We start from the raw sequence: 20,453 nt of genomic DNA, 5'->3' as shown, positions 1-20,453 counted from the left end.
AGAAAGAATGGGAGAAAATAAACAAAATGTTAATCGTTTGAGGCTGTGCAAATTTGGGTTTTTAAAATTTTTTTTATTAAACAGACATCTAAATTTTCAATAATGAGAATATTGCTTTCAATATACTTATAATAGAAAAATTTTCACATAGATGTAATAGACTGTAATAATGAAGGAAAAATTGTTTGCCAGACAATTCACACTCCTCCAAATCATCAGTATTCAGGAATCAAAGGGAGAATATGAGAAGCACCAGCACTATGATTACATCTGACTGAGGGCAGGGCAGAGTGTACTTTGCACTCGGGCTGCAAAGGCCCCTGCACACCCTTCACCCAGAAGCGCTTCCTCCAATTTCGACCCAGCGGTGAGCGGCCCAGGGAGCCCCTGCTGCCCATCGCTTCAGGGTCTTCCACCTTCCCCAGGGAGAGGAAAGTGTTTTCTGTGTAGACTTACTTAATATCAAGAAATCAACTAAATATAAAAATAAGCAGACAAGAGCCTTCCCTGGTGGCGCAGTGGTTGAGAGTCCGCCTGCCGATGCAGGGGACACGGGTTCGTGCCCCGGTCCGGGAAGATCCCACATGCCGCGGAGCAGCTAGGCCCGTGAGCCATGGCCGCTGAGCCTGCGCGTCCGGAGCCTGTGCTCCGCAATGGGAGAGGCCATGGCAGTGAGAGGCCCGCATACCACACACACATACACACAAAAAAGCAGACAAGCTTAACTAAGTTTGAGATCTGTCTTTTTTTTAAAGTCCAAATAATAAAATGAAAATACAAAATAAGAAGTAGTTACTACTACTAACGAGTTGGTCTGTGGACATTCCAGGTGGCAAAGCTACTTTCCAGCTGGAATTAGAATTGTCTTCTTGTTTCACCTTCTCTTTCTCCTTATAGTTACCGCCTGCCTGTGGAATACAGTAAAGACAGAAAACCCCACATATCCTTGCCTTTATCACACTGCAATTGCACTGGGACTCATTCATTTGGCAAATACATTTGTGCTGAGGCTGAGTGAGCAAGACCCATCTGAGGAGGGACAGGGACAATGTCAGTGTGTGCATGTGTCTGTGTGTCCCCTCTGTGTGTGTGAGTTTTTTCCCTGTATTCAGCATATTCAATCCTTACACACCCAGGAGTTCTGTGCTTTGGGTGATGAAGCAGGTATTTCAATCCTACATGGCTCCTCACATGGTCACAGCTGGTTCGCACCAGGAGGAGAAGAGTTCAGTTTCAGGCAGAGGTGTCCAGGACGCTCTTGGATACACTTTCCAAGGGAAATGTCTTTGAGAATAAATTAGATGAATGGATAAAGAGAGAAGAGGAAACAGGACCTAACCTGCGGAACACTAATACTTAAGGTCCCCAGAGGGGGAAGAACCTACAGGCAGGGCGAAGGAGCAGTCAGGCCAGTGATGTAGGAGGGAAAAAGAGTAAGAAAGTGTTGCTTCACAGAAACCGGAGGATGAGAGCATTTTAAGACAGAATGATCACAGGTGCCAAATGCTGCTGAGGAGCAGGTAAGCTAAGGACTGAAGAGTGATCAACAGATTTGACGATCTAATTTCTGCAAAGCTCCTCTACCCCAAAGTCCTTGAACCTGTCAGTCAAGTCTCCACCTCTATCTTCATATTTTTGCTTTTAAAACAGGATGGGGTGGTGGTGGCTTTTTCTCTTACGATGTTTCAAGACTCTTTGACTACACTAAATCTTTAGGCAAAGTCAACCTAAACCTTGTTAATTCCACGTGGTGACAAAAGCTGGGCGCAGGTAGATTATTAAATTTAGATGCTGACAGGAAAGAGTTAGGAAGAGAGAAGGAAAATACTTAATAAGTGCCTGTTTGTTAACAAGTGTTGTTTCTAGAAACCACGAGTTTTTTTTCCAAACAACTATGGCTTTTATGAGTAAACCAAAGGCTCAAAGTGATTCAGTTATCTAATCTGTCAAAGTGCAATGATGTTTGTTTCAGCCAACCAAGGCTAAGAGAGACCTCTTCTAAAATGTTTTTGTGACATCTTCTAAGCCAAGTAGATCAACAAATACAGAGAGAATAAGACTATTTTCCTACCTCTTCCTTCCTGGCCCACCTGTAATTTCACTGTAGTCCTGGGTTACTAGAGCCCCTGAGCCCAGAACTTAAGCAAACCCTGGCCAATACCATTTCCACGTACCAAGGCACAGCAAGACCATTGCCTGGAGTTAGGAATACTATGTGTGGGCAGGGAACGGTGCTTTTCATATATCTCGACCTTTAGTCACAGCTACTCTGAGTACTCAGAATTGTTTTGATATTTGAAAGATAAAATAGATGTCAGCAATGATCATTAATAATACCTGATTTTATTAAGGAATGAGTATTAGGCAATATACTAAGTTTCTTAAACAGATTATGTCTCAAAACAACTCTAAGAGGAAGTATATTATCGTCCCAAATATGACTCTGTTTTATAGAGTAGAAGTTCAGAGAGGTTAAATAACTCACCCAAAGTCACACAGCTAGTGAGTACTAGAGCTAAGATTTGAACCCGGGTTTGACTCTTGGTTTTAAGAGCCACTGCTCTTGACTACTTCACAATACTGCCTCATGTTCTGCATACACCAAATTCAGAATAAGAATTAGCAAGACTCTCTAACCGCCTCTACTTTATTTCCATCATCCACTCCCCAGCACCAAGGGTATCTCCCTAACCTTTCCCCCAGAAAACCGTTAACTCATTAACTTTCCTCTTCTATCCATTTCTTTATAAATCCATTTGTTCCCCAGACCAGAATGGGATAATACATGAAGAATCAAACAATCCAGCAGAACATTTAAGATTAAATAAGTGATCTCTTTTCAACTCTACCCAGAAGGATCCCAAGATGAGGGTTAAAGAACATCAAATGTGGGCTTGGCAGCTACCAGAAGACCTACAACCACCATCCTAAGAACACATTTTGTTAGCAGTGGGTACTATATTTCCGTTTTCATCCCAAAATAAGAACTTTTGATCCTTGGTCACTACATGTTACGTAGTTTCCCAAAACTGGCAAAATTTATCCAAAACCATATCAATAGTAAAGGGACGGGCTAACTGAGGCAAAAGACAGTGAGTTAATGAGAAAACCATAAACCATATCAAAAGTGGAAAGAAGTTCACTGCTGTTACTCCTGCTTTTTTCCCACAATACTCAGAATACTAGCTTTGGGCTACTTTTCCCTAGAGTGAATCCAAGTTAGATGGAGGGAGGCAATTCTCTACAGTCACAGCGACACTTGTCAAATGTCACGGATCCTAGATCTTTTGTTGCCACTTTGATGTTGGCCCAAGGTCTCGTTACCAGAGATTCCCAGAACCCTCTGGGTCAGGACAGGAGATGAGGCAATTCTATTCACTGTTTAAAAGTGGTTGTGTTTATTCCAATGTTTTCTGCATGTAGATGGACTCAAAGCCACTTTATTCATAGAATTTAACACTCAGCCGCTTATTTCTATTTTTTAAAAATTGTTTCGTGTTTGTTTCACCTAGTGATATATTGAGTAATATCAGTAACATGAGCTGAAAGAACCACTATGTAATATATAACTATTATGTAATATTTTAATTAAAACTTGTATCCACTTAGACTACTATTTATGTTGATACCACAGATAAATACCATACATAAATGCCCTGGTAAACCCTAGGATTCTAGTCAGGATGTACCACTAAGGTCATCCAGCCCAAACGCCCACTTCGTGGCCTCTGACACACAAGCAAACAGCTTTCCAGTCTCTCCCAGGAGTGGGGAGCTTAGTGCCCACAAGGTGCAGGCCACAGCTGGGCAGCTCAACTTCTCAGGACGGTCTTCTTCAGATGGAGCTAAAGCCTGTCCACCTATAACTCTCCATTTTCACCTACAGGTCCAGCAACAGACACAGTCAACCTCTTTTCCAAGAGATACTTTTAAATATTCCCTTCTTCAGGTTATGTAATCTTAGTTTCATCTATCATACCTCATGTTGAATGAGTCAACATTCTTTTATCATCCTGATCATTTTGCTCTGGCCTCTCAAGTATATGTTTCAGAGCACAAAATGAATTAGAACAAGAAAAACAAAAATATGTTAAGGTATGTCAAAAGATAGGTTTTAGAGCCCGTGGATTGCTTTAGCATGCTCAGCAACGTCTTGCAGTTCAGTCGTCGGTATGGCCCGTCACCAGTACCTATAAGAGAAGCAGGATCAACTCCTCCACTTCATTAACTTGCCCCTCCACCTATCTAATATTAACTTTTAAATTAAAAACTCTGCCCTGTTCGTCAACATATACTATGAGGTGTAAATGAAAACCGTCTAACTGATGCTACATAATAACTGGCTAACATACTAAAGGTCTCAACATGAACTTTCAAAAGAAAAGAACCTAAATTCATGTTGGGATAATTTTGGTAATGAATGTTTTTATTGAAATGAAAGCTTACCTTAAATAATTTTTTAAAAATTAAATATGCAGATTATTTTAAGAAATAAAAATCTGCCCGTGTATCACAAATGACAGTAGTTTTGAGGGCTTGGGATTCTCTTCAGTAATGTGTTCTTTTTAACAGCAGCAAAATATTCCACTAGGTAGATGTGCTATGATGTATATACAGGCCTACCTCACAGATGTTGCAGGTTCAGCTCCAGACCACCACAATAAAGTACATACCGTAGTAAAGTGAGTCACACAAATTTTTTGGTTTACAGGTACATACAAAAGTTATGTTTATACTATACTGTAGTCTATTAAGTGTGCACTAGCACTACGTCTAAAAAAAAAACTACATACCTTAATTTAAAAATATCTTATTGCTTGGCACTGTACTCCGATTTAAAAAAATTAAATTACAGGAGGTCCAAAGTGCAAGATTCTTCTGCACCTGCGCGGTCCGGGTCACTTCCCGGGCTGCTCTAAGGTGCCCGGCTCACCGCCATCTTGACCTGAGGCTTTGTTGTTCGCGCTGGGCTGGGCGGTTTAGTGTAACTGCCGCTTTAGAAGGGGGCGCAGTAACCTCTAGATGGCCGAGAAACTCCGCCATTTCGCAGCCATGGCCGCTCAAAAGATCTGTGAGGTAGTAAAGGGTAGAGAGCTGGACCCGGAGGCGCCACCGCGACAGCAGCAGCCATGGAGGACGAAATGCCTAAGACTATATGTCGGTAAGCTTTCCTGAGATGTGACAGAAGCTTTAATTCTCCATAATGATTATGGATACAGCTGGAAATGATCCACATTGTTTTGCAGAGTTTTATGAGCGTCGTCATGCAGCTGTAGCACTAGCTGCTATGAATGGGTGGAAGATAATGGGTAAGGAAGTCAAAGTGAAGTGGGCAACAACCCACAGCAGTCAAAAGGAGGACACAAGCAGTAGTACCGTTGTCAGCACACAGCGTTCACAAGGTCATTTCCATGTCTTTGTTGGTGATCTCAGTCCAGAAATTACAACTGAAGATACAAAAGCTGCTTTTGCACCATTTGGAAGAATATCAGATGCCCAAGTGGTAAAAGACATGGCAACAGGAAAGTCTAAGGGATATGGCTTTGTCTCCTTTTTCAACAGATGGGATGCTAAAAACTCCATTCAACAGATGGGTGGCCAGTGGCTTGGTGGAAGACAAATCAGAACTAACTGGGCAACCCGAAAGCCTCCAGTTCCAAAGAGTACATATGAGCCAAACACCAAACAGCTATCATATGATGAGGTCGTAAATCAGTCTAGTCCAAGCAACTGTACTGTATATGATGGAGGTGTCACTTCTGGGCTAACAGAACAACTAATGCGTCAGACTTTTTCACCATTTGGACAAATAATGGAACTTCGAGTCTTTGCAGATAAAGGATATTCTTTTGTTCGGTTCAATTCCCATGAAAGTGCAGCACATGCAGTTGTTTCTGTTAATGGAACTACCATTGAAGGCCATGCTGTGAAATGCTACTGGGGCAAAGAAACCCTTGATATGATAAATCCCATGCAACAGCAGAATCAAATTGGATATCCACAAGCTTACGGCCACTGGGGCCAGTGGTATGGGAACACACAACAAATTGGCCAGTATATGCCTAATGGTTGGCAAGTACCTGCATATGGCATGTATGGCCAGCTGTGGAACCAGCAGGGATTTAAACAGTCTTCTGCACCATGGATGGGACCAAATGATGGAGTGCAGCCGCCTCCAGGACCGAACGGCAGCATGATGCCTCATCAGCCTGCAGAGTCGCAGTGTATGAAACCCAGTGAAAAAGGACTCCAGAACCTAAAGCCAGTGGCTTAAGGTTACAGGGAGTGTAGTAAAGCCCTTGTTTAAAGATTTATCAAATCAGTCAGTGCAAATGTCAGATACAATGTATTTATTTAAAAGATTCATTTTTTAATCATGAAATTACCATCCACATTGTCTTAAAAAGAAACAATATGCTGGATGTCTGCCAATTTTTGCCTTCATTACCTTTTTTGATAAAGTTTCTCAAATCCTTGTTTCATATACAAATGCAGGGATTGCTGCCACTTTTTAAAAATAGAGGCAGAAAACTGCACAATGTTGAACTTTTTTCCACTGAAGTAGTGGGCAGTTCTAGTTTGCATTCCCGATATGATTTAAAACATGTAATATAAAGACTAAAAAAAAAAAAAGAAAAAAGGAAAACCCAAACTGTGCCGAGTCTAGAAGTTCTTTGTAATCTTCAGCTTATGCACAATTCTATTTTAGGTTTTTCTGAAATAGGCATTGTTTGAGCTGTCCCATCTCCAGTTTTCCCTTTGGGGTTTTTTAATATAAGATATTAGTTTACATCATTTTTGTATCTACATTTTTTCACAAATTTGTCTTGCCTTATCAAAGTTCTATAAAATATACTTAAATGGAAAAAAAATGATCTTTAGATTGAAAACTTTTCTCAGATGGATTGATAATTGCATTCATCTTGTGTTTTATATGAGAAGGTGCCTCAAGAATTCCCTGTTGAATTCGTTTAAAAGGGTTATCTTCTGTGATAAACTTTGCTGTGTACAGGAAATATAAAAACAAAAACTTGTTACTAAAGAAAATCTCTGAAATGTGATAAGTTCTTATGAACCCATGTTAATTTCATGTGTCAACTACATTTACATGTATCAGTTCATTATGTAAAATGTTTTAGCAATTTAACATTTTGCACAGTTAGCAACTTTGTATGTAATTTCCTCCTTAAAGGCATCATGCAGAATTGACAGGAGATTCATAAGGTTTTGTCTGCATATAAATATCAAATGCACACTTTGGTAGTCTTTGAATACAAAGTTACCTGTTCTTGTTTTTCAAGAACTTTGAGACACAAAGTTGTATGTAAAGAAATATATTAATTTGCCATATTCTAGTTATACTTACTCAAAAAGAGTAAATCAACTTGATTTTAATATGTACAAATGATAGCTGTGAAACTGTAGAATATCCTTATGTCAGTATTAGGGTTTCTTGTGAACTCCAAAATTAGCCTAAATGACAAGCCGGGCAAAGCATTTTTTAAATGTTCAGAGGCCAAAAGATAAACAAACAAAAACCCGTGAAACCCTACCTCCTTAAACAGCCTTCAAAGAGGGGAATCCTCAGTGTATTCATTACTTTGATTCTTTTGGTACCTGTTTTCCTGGAGGTCCCAATTTTATTATTTTGGGGTGGCATTCAAAGGTTTAATCTTTGATGGCATTGTTCTAGTTTTGAAATTTCTAGTACATTTCAGTCTCTTAGAAGAATTGTGGGAGATTTTGTTTTGTTTTGTTTTGTTTTCAGCGAAAGTCACAAACTCTCCTCTTCTTTGACTCACAAAGGGGAAGGGTCCCCAGTGTACATATTTGGATGCTCGGGTTGTTTTTAAGACCAGAGAGCTCCTGGTGTTTTATTTAGGAACAGAAAAGGCCCATATAATCCTAAGAGTTTCCTGGCCTGTATCCTCCAGGTAGGAGCAGATGGCTCTAAGCTGGTCTCTAAGCCAATACTCCTGTAAACCAGAGCCCAGGAAAGACAGCTCATAAATGTATAATTCTCTGGAGCTCAATTCTATGCAGTTGTACTGATGTTTCATCAAGTCACTGTGTATTTTTTAAGTGTTGACACATTAAAACTTGCTTTATAGAAGATGAGCAAATTTTTTAAACACTTGGAAATTTTATTTCCTTGTTAATTAACCTTCTACAGATCAGGGCATGCAACCAAAAGCAGCTTAAATACTCAAAAAATAAAATAACAGGATGCTGTTTTTAGATTCTTCTGGTTTATGTTCCTATTTTAGGACCCTCGCTTTTCTCTTATTCAAAAATATTTTATGCCCTATACATCTGTGGACTGCAGGGTAAATTATTTGGGCATAAATAATCCAAGCAAAAGTATAGTTTTTCTTTCATTTTGACTATCTCAAGTAATACCACTTTTTATTAGCCAATATTTTCTTACTGCACAATTGTAAAATGTACACTGACTACTTTTTGAGAAGAAAGTACTATTACTCAAAGGCTTACTACTGAACAAATCTGTAATTCAGGAACATTGCTAACTTTGCTTTAAATCTTATTCTCAGTGTTAAAACAAATCATTTAAAAAATTTACAGTCTAAAAATCATACTGGTATTAGTAGCAGGTAAGGAAATTATAAAGTTTTTTAAATGGATTCATTCTCTGCAATATGCATTCAAAGTTTACTTTAAAATACATTTGTTACTGTGAAGAACCTAAAGTGGTTCACACTTAATGGGTCATTAAATCCAGTATTCTTTGCCCTGACTGGATATTAAAGTTCCTTTATGCTTTCTATTTTGAAAAATTAAAATAAAAATACTTTGTTGCTAAAAAAAATGCTAACCATCATCTGAACCATCAGCAAGTCACAGTCCTTTTGCTGGTGGAGGGTCCTGCCTTGGTGTTGACAGCTGCTGACTGATCAGGGTGGTGGATGCTGAAGCTGGGGTGTCTGTGGCAATTTCTTAAAATACGACAACAATGAAGTTTACCACATCAACTGACTCTTCCTTGCACAGTTTTCTGTAGCATGCAGTGCTGTTTGACAGCATTCTACCCACAGTAGAACTTCTTTCAAAATTGGAATCAATCCTCTCAAACCCTGCTGCTGCTTTATCAACTAAGTTTATGTAATATTCTAAATCCTTTGTTGTCATTTCAACACTCTTCACAGCATCTTTACCAGGAGTAGACTCCATCTCAAGGAACCACTTTCTATGCACATCCATAAGAAGCAACTCCTCAACTGTTCAAGTTTTATCATGAGATGGCAGCAATTCAGTCCCATCTTCAGGCTCCACTACTAATTCTGGTTCTCTTGTCTTTTCCACCACATCTGAAGTTATTTCCTCCACTGAAGTCCTGAACCCCTCAAAGTCACCCATAAGGGTCGGAATCAACTTCTCCCAAACTCCTGTTAATGTTGACATTTTGACCTCTTCCCATGAATCACAAATGTTCTTCATGGCATCTAGTATGGTGAATCCTTTCCAGAAGGTTTTCAACTTACTTTGCCCAGATCCATCAGAGAAATCACCATCTATGGCAGCTACAACCTTACAAAATGTATGTCCTAAATAATAAGATATGAAAGTCAAAATTACTCCTTGATCCATGGGCTGCAGAATGGATGCTGTGTGAGCAGGCATGAAAACATCATTCATCTCGCTGTACAACTCCATCAAAGCTCTTGGGTGACCATGTGCATTGTCAATGAGCCGTAATGTTTTGAAAGAAAATCTTTTTTTCTGAGCAGTAGGCCTCAACAGTGGACTTACACATACAGTAAGCCATGTTGTAAACACATATGCTATCATCCAGGCTTTGTAATTTCCATTTAGAGAGTATAGGCAGAGTAGATTTAGCATAATTCTCATGGGCCCTAGTATTTTCAGGATGGTACATGAGCACTGGCTTCAACCTAAAAGTCAACAGCTGCATTAGCCCCTAACAAGAGAGTCAGCCTGTCTTTTGAAACTCTGAAGACAGGCACTGACTTGCCCTCTCTAGCTATCAAGTTCCTAAATGGCATCTTCTTCCAATAGGAGACTGTTTTGTCTAAACTGAAAATCTGTTGTTTAGTGTAGCCACCTTCATTAATTATCTCAGCTAGATCCTCTGGATAACTTGCTACAGCTTCTACATCAGTACTTGCTGCTTCACCTTGTACTTTTAGGTTATGGAGACAGCTCCTCTCCTTAAACCTCATGAACCAACCTCTGTTAGCTTTAAACTTTTCTTCTACACTTTCCTCACCTCTCTCAGCCTTCATAGAATTGAAGAGAGTTAGGGCCTTGCTCTGCATTAGGCTTTGACTTAAAGAGAATGGTGTGATTTGTCTGATCTTCTATCCAGACCACTCAAACTATCTCCATATCAGCAATAAGGCTGTTGTGCTTTCTTATTTGCGTGTTCACTGGAACGGCACTTTTAATTTCCTTCAAGAATTCTTCCTTTGCATCCACAACTTGGCTAAACTGTTTAGCACAAGAGGCCTCGCTTGCAGCCTCTCTCTGCTTTCCATGTGCCTTTTTCACTAAACTTAATCACCTTTAGCTTTTTTTTTTTTTTTTTTTTTTTTTTTTTTTTTTTTTATGCGTTACGCGGGCCTCTCACTGTTGTGGCCTCTCCCGTTGCGGAGGACAGGCTCCGGACGCGCAGGCTCAGCGGCCATGGCTCACGGGCCCAGCCGCTCCGCGGCATGTGGGATCCTCCCAGACCGGGGCACGAACCCGTGTCCCCTGCATCGGCAGGCGGACTCTCAACCACTGCGCCACCAGGGAAGCCCTCACCTTTAGCTTTTGATCGAAAGTGAGAGCCGAGCAACTGGTTCTTTCACTTGAACACCTAGAGGCCACTGTAGGGTTATTAAGTGGCCTAACTTCCATATTGTTGTGTCTCACGGAATGGTTGTTTCCTGGGCTCAGAAACCGGAGGAGAAGGTGAAAGATGGAGGAACAGCCAGTCAGTTGGTGGAGCAGTCACAGACATTTATCAGTGAAGTTCACCCCAAAACAATTACAATAGTAACACCAAAGATCACAGATCACCACAGCAAATATAATAATAATGAAAAGTTCCAAAATACTGAGAGAATTACCAAAATGTTGACACCGAGACACGAAGTGAGCAAATGCTGTTGGAAAAATGGTGCTGATAGACCTACTCAAGGCAGAGCTGCCACAAGCCTTCAATTTGTAAAAAAATGTAATACCTGCACAGTAAAATGAGGCACGCCTGTAGTCTCCTTTTTGACGGACATTTAAGTTCATTTCCATTTTCGCTATAATAAACAAAGTTGCAATGAAACCTACACACCCGTCTGAGTATATCCATAGGATAAAATCCTGGCAGATGGAACTGCATTCTCTACAGTGTTTGTGTACTAACTTTTGACTCTACAGAGCCAGGACAGGAGGAAATCAGCGTGTAGATAGTGTTTAGGCACTGCTCTTCCTATTAAAATTAGCAGCAGGTGACTCAATTCTTTCTCAAAACAGGGCGTTTTGTTTTGGTTTCACAAGCACCTATCCACTGGGAACAGAACAGAGGGTAGTCCTTGTAACCATATCCCTAGGTCACCCTGTATCCGACTACTCAGTGCTCTACAAGCAGAGAGGAAAGTGGCTGGTCCCACCCAACCTCTCTGCATAGGGTCCCAGCTGAAGGGCAGGGATTCAGATCTCCCCAGTTACCAGGTTGTCATTCAATTCTGTAAAAGGAAAACCAGCCCATCAGAGACAGCCTGTTTCTAAGAGACAGAGGCAGGTCCCCTCATCTCACCTCCCTGAGCCACACTGGTTTAGGTCTCTAGGATCCTCTGAAAATGTAATCACCTGGAACACATAAGTACCAACTAAGGAAAAAGATCTTAGCAGGATGTGTCACAAGGGCCAAATGTTTTTATCAACTCCCCTCCAGGAAACCAAATGCCAAACGGTTAATGTTCACTATTTTCTGCAGGGACAAACTTCCAATTAGTTCACTATTTTCTGCAGGAGAAAACTTCAGCACATCATGATAAATAAGAATTCTGTAAGTGAATGCTTTTAGTTTAACCAAACATCGAAAATAATAAATATGTAAACTATAAAGAAGCGATCACTTCTCCCTTTATAAAAACTTGGTAAGCTACTTCTCTTTTGCATAGCTAATTTTGAATAATAATCTGATCTACAATCTTCATTACATTTACTCCTATATAGAGCTGACCTGTGCATAGTAAAAACCTATATATTAAGTCATTCAGAACAGAGCTCTCAGTTACCACGTGGAGAATGGGAAACAGGCAGCTAAGAGATAAGCCCAAAGTGCCAGCATCTCCTCTTGTAAAAAAGCACCAGTGTTTGCTGGATGCATTCCCTTAGAAGATATGTGACCACTTACCTGCTTCTCTTTCTTCTGTATTTTCATTATCATCTATTAAAGGCAATTATTTTATTTCTGTAAAACATAAAAAAGGCAAAGATTATGCTAAAATCCAAAATGAAACATTTTAGATTATCTCAAGATTAAGCTGCGACACGTGAGGAAAACAAAGAATAGAGGATTACTTCTCCAGAACACTTACAATTAGTGGTCTTCTAGCCCAGCACCCCCCAGAGGCCTACATACAGGCCTAAACCTACCTTCTCCCATCCTGAACCCTAGTTTTTTGCTCCAGATGGAGTCAAAAAGATACTGTCTTTGTAGATAAAACAAGTTATAAAAGATGCTGCCATATTAAATTACAAAGGAAATTAAAAGAGGAGCCAAAAATAATGACATGACTATATTGAGGGGGGTGGAGAGGGGGTAGAACTAAGCAAAGACCTCATTTCTTTTGGAAGAAAATCAGTAAGTAGTATCTACAATTGGAAATCAAGAAATAGAAATATACACAATATGGGCCTCCCTCATGGTGCAGTGGTTAAAAATCTGCCTGGCAATGCAGGGGACACAGGTTCGAGCCCTGGTCGGGGAAGATCCCACATGCTGCAGAGCAACTAAGCCCGTACACCACAACTACTGAGCCCGTGCTCTAGAGCCCACGAGCCACAACTGCTGAGCCCACGTGCCACAACTACTGAAGCCCACATGCCTAGAGCCGGTGCTTCGCAACAAGAGAAGCCACTGCAGTGAGAAGCCCCCACAGAAGCCCCTGCTCACAGCAACTAGAGAAAGCCCGCATGCAGCAATGAAGACCCAACGCAGCCAAAAATAAATAAATAAATAAAAAGAAATGTACACAATAAAATAGAGCTAAAAGAGTTAAAAGTCGTTGTCTTGAAGGAGAGAGGAGCTGGTGTGAGACAGGACAGGGCACCCTTGCATTTCATCATAAGCTCTCTTACATTACTTGATGTTTTAAACCATGTGCACTTTAAACTGACAAAATAAGTTCCATTCCAATATTTCACATGATCTTTTTTTAAAAAAATAAATTTATTTATTTTATTTTTGGCTGTGCTGGGTCTTCGTTGCTGCGCATGGGCTTTCTTTAGTGGCAGCAAGCGGGGGGATACTCTATGTTGAGGTGCGCATGCTTCTCATTGCAGTGGCTTCTCTTGTCGCGGAGAACGGGCTCTAGGCATGCAGGCTCAGTAGTTGTGGCTCGTGGGCTCCAGAATGCATGCTCAGTAGTTGTGGTGCACGGGCTTAGTTGCTCAGCAGCATGTGGGATCTTCCCGGACCAGGGCTCGAACCCGTGTCCCCTGCACTGGCAGGCGGATTCTCAACCACTGCACTACCAGGGAAGCCCTCATATGATCTTTTTAAATGATGTTACTGTAGCCAGGACTTAAGCCCCATCCCCACTCCAACCGTAATGCCCATGATGACACCTGAACTTTTTCTCATAAATGACTTTTCAGCACCATAGCAACAAGAGCCCAGCAAGTGGCTTGAGAGGTCACGGAAGTGCACTAAGGGCATCCCAGGGAACAGAAAGAATGCTATTTTAGGAAACCCAGAATTTGGGGCTGCCTGAATCACTCACTCTCACCTTCCCCACAGACAAACCATGGAAGGATCATAGTATCCCGGCTTCTGGTTCTAGTCTGGATGTAGACACCACCTCATATTTATTGTTTACTTTGACTTCCTGGACATCCCAGAGAGCTAGGAAAACATCCCAGAGGCACACAATCATCCTTATGTTATAATTATTTCTCATATCCAAATGAATGTGATGTGCAAGCATCAAGGAGAACTTTAAAGTGAGACAGTCCCACCTTCTAAGTGGGCTCATGGTGTGTATGATGCAACTGAGAAAAATGAAAGAGTTCAATCATCCCTGGGGCCACAATTACAGTTTACCAGTTTAAAGTCTGGTAACTTTAGGGTTTTTTTTCCTCCAAGAGTCGGAAGCATTTTCTATTAAAAGGACCATAAAATGCTACCAGGATATTGCTGCTTGCAAAGAGCATAGCATCCAAGGAGGTAACAAGCTGCAAAGTGGGCGCAGGCAGGGCCTAGACCAAGGGGGAAGGAGAGGAGGACAGAGAAGAACTGGCCAAATCAAGAAAAGGGGAAGTCAGCAAACAGTGCTTCTAAGGATCAGTGTGAGGACTAGCATGTGATCGAGCAATTACCTCAAGAAAACCAGAGATTCCTGAGAAATGGCAAGGGGAGGGCTCTGAATCAGGGCAGTTCAAAGAATTTTACCACCTAAACTCCATTACAGTGGAGTCGGCACTAGGTAAACTATGTCAGTACAAGTTTATCTTCTTTATCTCTCAATTTCAAATTATCAGACCCCAGAAAACCAACACTCTCAACTATCACAAACTGCCACAAATTCTGAAATGAAGAAAGAAGTTTGGAAAATAAATTCTGGCGAATAAAAAGGGATATTATAAATAACCAGACACATATACTCAAATAAAATTCTACCCGACAAAATGAAATCAGTCATTTACAAAATACAGAAAAAGTCCAGTGCCAATAAAAATTACTTTTTAATTTATAAAAAAATCAAGTATAATGCAATAGAGACATCAAAAAACACAATTTCTGATCAAGTACCACAAACTAGCATGCAAATAAAACAGGGCCCCAACACCGCCAGGAACGTGGGGAAAACTGTGGACCCACTGATCCTTGCTGATGGCACCTTTCATTGTTTCAGGCTTTCTGAAAGCACTCAGGCAACGTGCCACTAGATCTATGAACTGCCACAGTCCATTGATCTGCCAGTTCCGCTTTCAGGGATCCATCCCAAGGAAATAAGCCAGCAGGAAATAAAGCTGAGAGGAAGCTCAGCAGTGAGGTAGGGCACAACGTGAAAATGCCTGTCACAGCAGAGCTCCGGCACTGCAGAGGGCCATGGAGGTCACACGGGCCCACCATTCCCTGGGCCCGTGTCATCACAGGGCCTGGGAAGATCAGAGACGGCAGATGAGCACAAGCTGGAAAGACTGGGAAGAGGCTGACGCAAGTGTGGCTTGAATGTGGTTACTCAGCAGAGAGAAGGGTTGGAGGAAAAGAGCTGGGTGAAAGATTCTAAACCAAATCTTACCGCCCCCCACCATCTGTTCACATGCAAGATACTGCCACCTGCACCCTCAGGGATATTCACGCTGCACAGATAACCCCCACCCCATTCTCTGAGAGAGACAGTGTGTGTGAAATCCAAGTGCATCCCAGTGATGATGCTGTAAGAATAACTGCTCTAGTTCACTGGAAGCAGCCTTTGGCCAACCTCACATTGTTACTGTGAAACCATCTCTAGCACCTGGATGGACAGCTACACACCAGCTCACAGCCACTCCACAAGATAACAGATACAAACAACATCAATAGGGACTTCCCTGGTGGCGCAGTGGTTAAGACTCTGAGCTCCCAATGCAGGAGGCCTGGGTTCAATCCCTGGTCAGGGAACTAGATGCCACATGCATGCTGCAAACTAAGGAGCCTGAGAGCCGCAACTAATGAGCCTGCCAGCCACAACTAATGAATGCACGTGTGTAACTAAGGAGCAGGCAAGCCACAACTAAGGGGCCCACCTGCCGCAACAAAGACCCAGCGCAACCAAATAAATAAAATATTTTTAAAAAAATCAATAGGTGTTCAATATCCATTCTGTTGACTTTTATTTCTCCAAATAGCACCTAGTAGTTTACAATGCACTCTCTCTTCAGTTACCTCTACTTTTTTTTTTTTTTACCTCTTTGATGACACATGTTTAAAAAATACAAAACCACCTAGTCTTTTCGTGAAGCTAAATGTTATGTAGCAGGAATGGAGGACCAGATATACCCTAAAGCAGGTACTTGTGCACACCACTGGACATGGAGCCTCTGCTGCTGTGCTGCCGTCACCCAAAAGTTGTGATTAGACAGATCTTTTGGGCTCGATAAAGTAAAAATTAAAACAGTAATTTCAGAGTCTCACAACTTAATTAGAAGCATAATACAAATATATTCTGAAACTCCTAACTGTGTGGACAAACCAGGAAATTTGTTAAGAGGAAAAAGTGTACGTAAAAAAAAGAAAAGTGTGTAACTTCTGAATTACATGAAAACTGGGAGGACTCCTCACTGACTTTCAATGCTTATGTATGAAAGTAGCATTTAATTACCTTCACAAGAAGGTTAGCTGCTAATAATATAAAAAGCAAACAATATAAAAATTCCCATTCCTTCTTACACTCACCTACCTCACGCTGCTTCAATTAAGAAAAATGGGTGCCAGGTTTCAATAATAATATTTTGAAATTTATTACTTTTTCTCTTTCCAGTTCAAAAATTCTGCCCCAGTGCCTGCGCCATTTCCAAGTTCCTCAGTGCTGTGTTATGGACACTTAAAAAATAATAAAACATCAGGTACACACCATTTTACCATTCATTTACGGAAATTATTTAAATTTACTCTATCTGGAGAATTCTGCCACCTGGGGTCTATTTCATTACAAGAGTGTGTGTTTACGGAAACATGGACAAGTGCACACACAGCAGACCCTGCCATGGTCCTTATATCCACAGGGACAGCAGAAGACACAGCTGACGGCAGGAGGGATGGGGACCTTCGCTGTTAACAGGCCACCAAATCCCTTCCACGCTATCAGGCACTTTGGGACACAGAGTAAGTGGGAAGCTACTTCAAAAATCAGATCTACCTCCAATTTTCCACAATGACCATGTACTTTTATCATCGATTCATGCCCCCCTTACGGCAGCAGGCACAAATGAGGCAATCCCACAGTGCTGGCGGGGGGGTGTGGGGATGTGAGAAGGGAGCAGGCACAGGACATGGGGAATAACAACCCACCTGAGAAAAGCGAATCAAGAAGGCAGCGAGGAGGTCCTAGGGGCCACCTCTTACCGAGACTCGGGACAGACATCCTGGACCACAGAGGGTCCGATGGACAGGGTATCCCTCAACTTCTCACTTCCCACCTCCCCACCCAACCTGCACAAACTGGACAGATTTATCTCCGTCCTTTGCTAGGCCAGAAGCAGCCCATGGGAGGGTAACAGCGAGGGTCTGAAGTGCCAAAAAGCAGAGGAGATCCCGGCTCTAAGAACGATGAGCCAGAGCTGGTAAAACCTCTTCCAGACTTTGTTTCCTCACCTATAAAAAAGGGTGACAACACCCACACCTCAGAGAGCATCAGGAGAATGTAAAGGGCTCAGAATCCAGTGTCTGTCGCACGGTGCACGTGAGCTGTTTGGCAGCCTCTAGTGTCGCCTGTCCTGTGGGCTTCCTGCCAGGGTCAGAGGAGAGAAGGTGGCCCCCTCTCCTGAGGACAGCTACCCTTCCATCAGTACTGGGGGTCCGCCCTCTCCCACTTCTCAGCCACCCCAGCCTCTGGATCACTTTGTAGTCAGTCTCTCCTCGTTTCGTTTAGGCTGCCCCTCAGCCGTCACCCAACCCCTGAAGTCTTCCCCAGCCACGCTACTCCCCCCACCCCCGCCCGCACTCTCTTATCTTCTCAGCCCAATTTAGCTGAAGAATCCTGGCACTTGTTGCTACCTGACATTATATCATGTCTAGCTGACGATAAATTTATTACCTGTGAGATGCACACACACGAGTGTAAGCTTTGTTTTGTTCGTGCTGTACTTCCTGAGTCTGGACCAGCACTGGGCTCATAACAGGTGCTCCATAAACATCTGTTCCATGAAGAATCACTTCCTTAAATCGTCACTAAGCCTCTCTCTTTCTACAGCTCTTCTCTCAACAAAGAAACAGGCTCAACTCTATCTCAGAACAGTAACTATACCAACAAATCCCACACCTGCATTTTCACTTCCTCCCATATTACTTCCCTAAAGCTGCTCTTAGCAATGACTCCCTAGCTGCCAAATCCAAGGCTTTAGCCTGACTTCCTTGCAGTACTTTAAACTATGGACCATTTCCTCCTTTTAAAATTCTCGTCTCACTGGTTTCTCGGAAGCCATTCTCTCCTGCCCTGCCTCTGACTGCAAGCCTCCAAAGCTCAGCTTCCTCCATAGGCTCCTCCTATTATAAGGCCTAACCCTTAAATGTCAGTGCCCCCAGGGCTAAACACGCTTAATACCACAAGGGCTCCCTGAGTTCTCCACTCAACTCCCAGACTTCAACTCTACACCAGGACCACTGCACATTTCCAAATCCAAGTCCTCCTTCTGACCTCCAGGTAGGCATGTCCATCCACATCCTGGCCAGTTCCAATTAGGTATTCCACAGATGCCACAAAAAAAACCCACAACTCAGTGCTGCCTTTACACACACACACCTGCTCCTATGTCCCCCACTAGAGGCTAGAGTCCCACGACCTGCCACCCAGCCCAGAGTTCAGTCATCCTTAACTACTTCCCTTTCCCTTAACTCCTTCCTGATTCCTGAATCCTTTGGTTCCTCCCCAGTCTACCTCTTTAGTTTATTACCAATTTTTTGGCAGGGGGATTTTTTTTTTTTAACCAGCTCTAGCCTCCTAAGTGTCTCTACTCTAAGTACCTTCTACTCTCATGCCATTACCCTCATTGGACCAAGAGTATGTTTTCCTAAAGTATAAACAAAATCAGATCATATCTCTGCAGTGTCTTCAAAAAGGAAAACAAATTCCTCATGGCACAGAGCCCTGCGTAAGCGATCTGGCCTCTATTCCGAGTCTGCTGCTCTGACGTTACCTTCCACCATTCACCCAACTGTACTGAATACTTGAGGTTCAAGCTATGCCTCACCAGGGAAATCCTTCCACTGTCCTTCCACTCCTGTCTCTTATCCTTCGAAACTCAACTCTGGTGTCACGTTCTCCGGGATGTCTTACCCGACTTACCTAAACCCTGACAGCAACTCGTGAGAAGCACCAAGCCACAGCAGCTATATCACCATGGCATCTTTTCCCTGTCTGTGCATGCCATCGGCTAAGGGCCTAAGCACCCTCTGGGGAAGGGACTCTGTCCTGCAGCATCAGGCTCAGTGCCTGACATTTGGACTCATAAATGACTATCTGTGGAATGAGTGAGTGAATAAATGGGAAAGCTATGTTTACAGAAAAGGCTTTGAGCTCCTACTTTCTTCATCATAATTGGTGGCCTCTATCTTTTTTCCTTTCCTGTTTATTCTGTTCTTTTAGTCCTATTTCTCAGCATTCATCATTCATACCTTTTCAAAGTAAAAATGTACTTAGCTTAAGAATTCAATAATATAAAGCTTAAAGCAAAAAATATTCCCCTGACTCTACTCCCCGCCATTCCTGACTCACTCTTCCCAGAGGCAGATCTGTAGTTATTCTTTCTACTACTTTCCAAAATATTTCTAAAAAACAGTGATATACCACATTAACAAAATGAAGGATAAAAATCATAGGATAATCTCAATAGATACAAAGAAAGCTTTTGACAAGATTCAACATCCACTCATGATAAAAACTCTCAACAAAGTGAGCACAGAAGGAACATACCTCAACATAATAGAGGTCATATATGACAAACCCACAGCTAATATCATACTCAACAGTGAAAAGCTAAAAGCATTTCTTCTTAGATCAGGAACAAGACAAGGATGTCCACTCTCGCCACTTTTATTCAGTATAGTATTGGAAGTCCTAGCCATAGCAATCAGACTAGAAAAAGAAATAAAAGGCATCCAAATTGGAAAGGAGCTTCCCTGATGGCAAAGTGGTTAAGAGTACACCTGCCAATGCAGGGGACACATTGGTTCGAGCCCTGGTCCGGGAAGATCCCACATGCCGCGCAGCAACTAAGCCCATGAGCCACAACTACTGAGCCTGTGCTCTAGAGCCCGCGAGCCACAACTACTGAGCCCACACGCCACAACTACTGAAGCCCGCGCGCCTAGAGCCCGTGCTCCGCAACAGAAGCCACAGCAATGAGAAGCCCACGCACCACAACAAACAATAGTCCTCACTGGCTACAACTAGAGAAAGCCAGAGCACAGCAACAAAGACCCAACTCAGCCAAAAATAAATAAATTTATTAAAAAAAAAAAAAAAAAAAAAAAGAACATATGACCCAAGCTGGCCCAACGTGAGCCT

At 42.1% G+C, this 20,453-nt stretch overlaps 1 protein-coding gene and 1 pseudogene across 1 annotated transcript in view; one reads left to right on the top strand and one right to left on the bottom strand.

Annotated features, from left to right (window-relative positions):
- CHD6 (chromodomain helicase DNA binding protein 6) overlaps positions 1 to 20,453 on the bottom strand; it is a 213,826-nt gene that overhangs the window by 135,280 nt on the left and 58,093 nt on the right. The window contains 1 exon segment of the mRNA XM_032605037.1: positions 12,377 to 12,433. Coding sequence (XP_032460928.1) covers positions 12,377 to 12,409 — 33 coding nt within the window. The 5' untranslated portion in view covers positions 12,410 to 12,433.
- On the top strand, positions 5,115 to 6,240 carry LOC116739995 (annotated as a pseudogene).

The sequence above is a fragment of the Phocoena sinus genome, chromosome 15, assembly GCF_008692025.1.
Source record: "Phocoena sinus isolate mPhoSin1 chromosome 15, mPhoSin1.pri, whole genome shotgun sequence".
Classification (NCBI taxonomy): Eukaryota; Metazoa; Chordata; class Mammalia; order Artiodactyla; family Phocoenidae; genus Phocoena; species Phocoena sinus.
The sequence above is the reverse complement of the archived record's forward strand: the minus strand, read 5'-3'. Positions and strand labels throughout refer to the sequence as shown.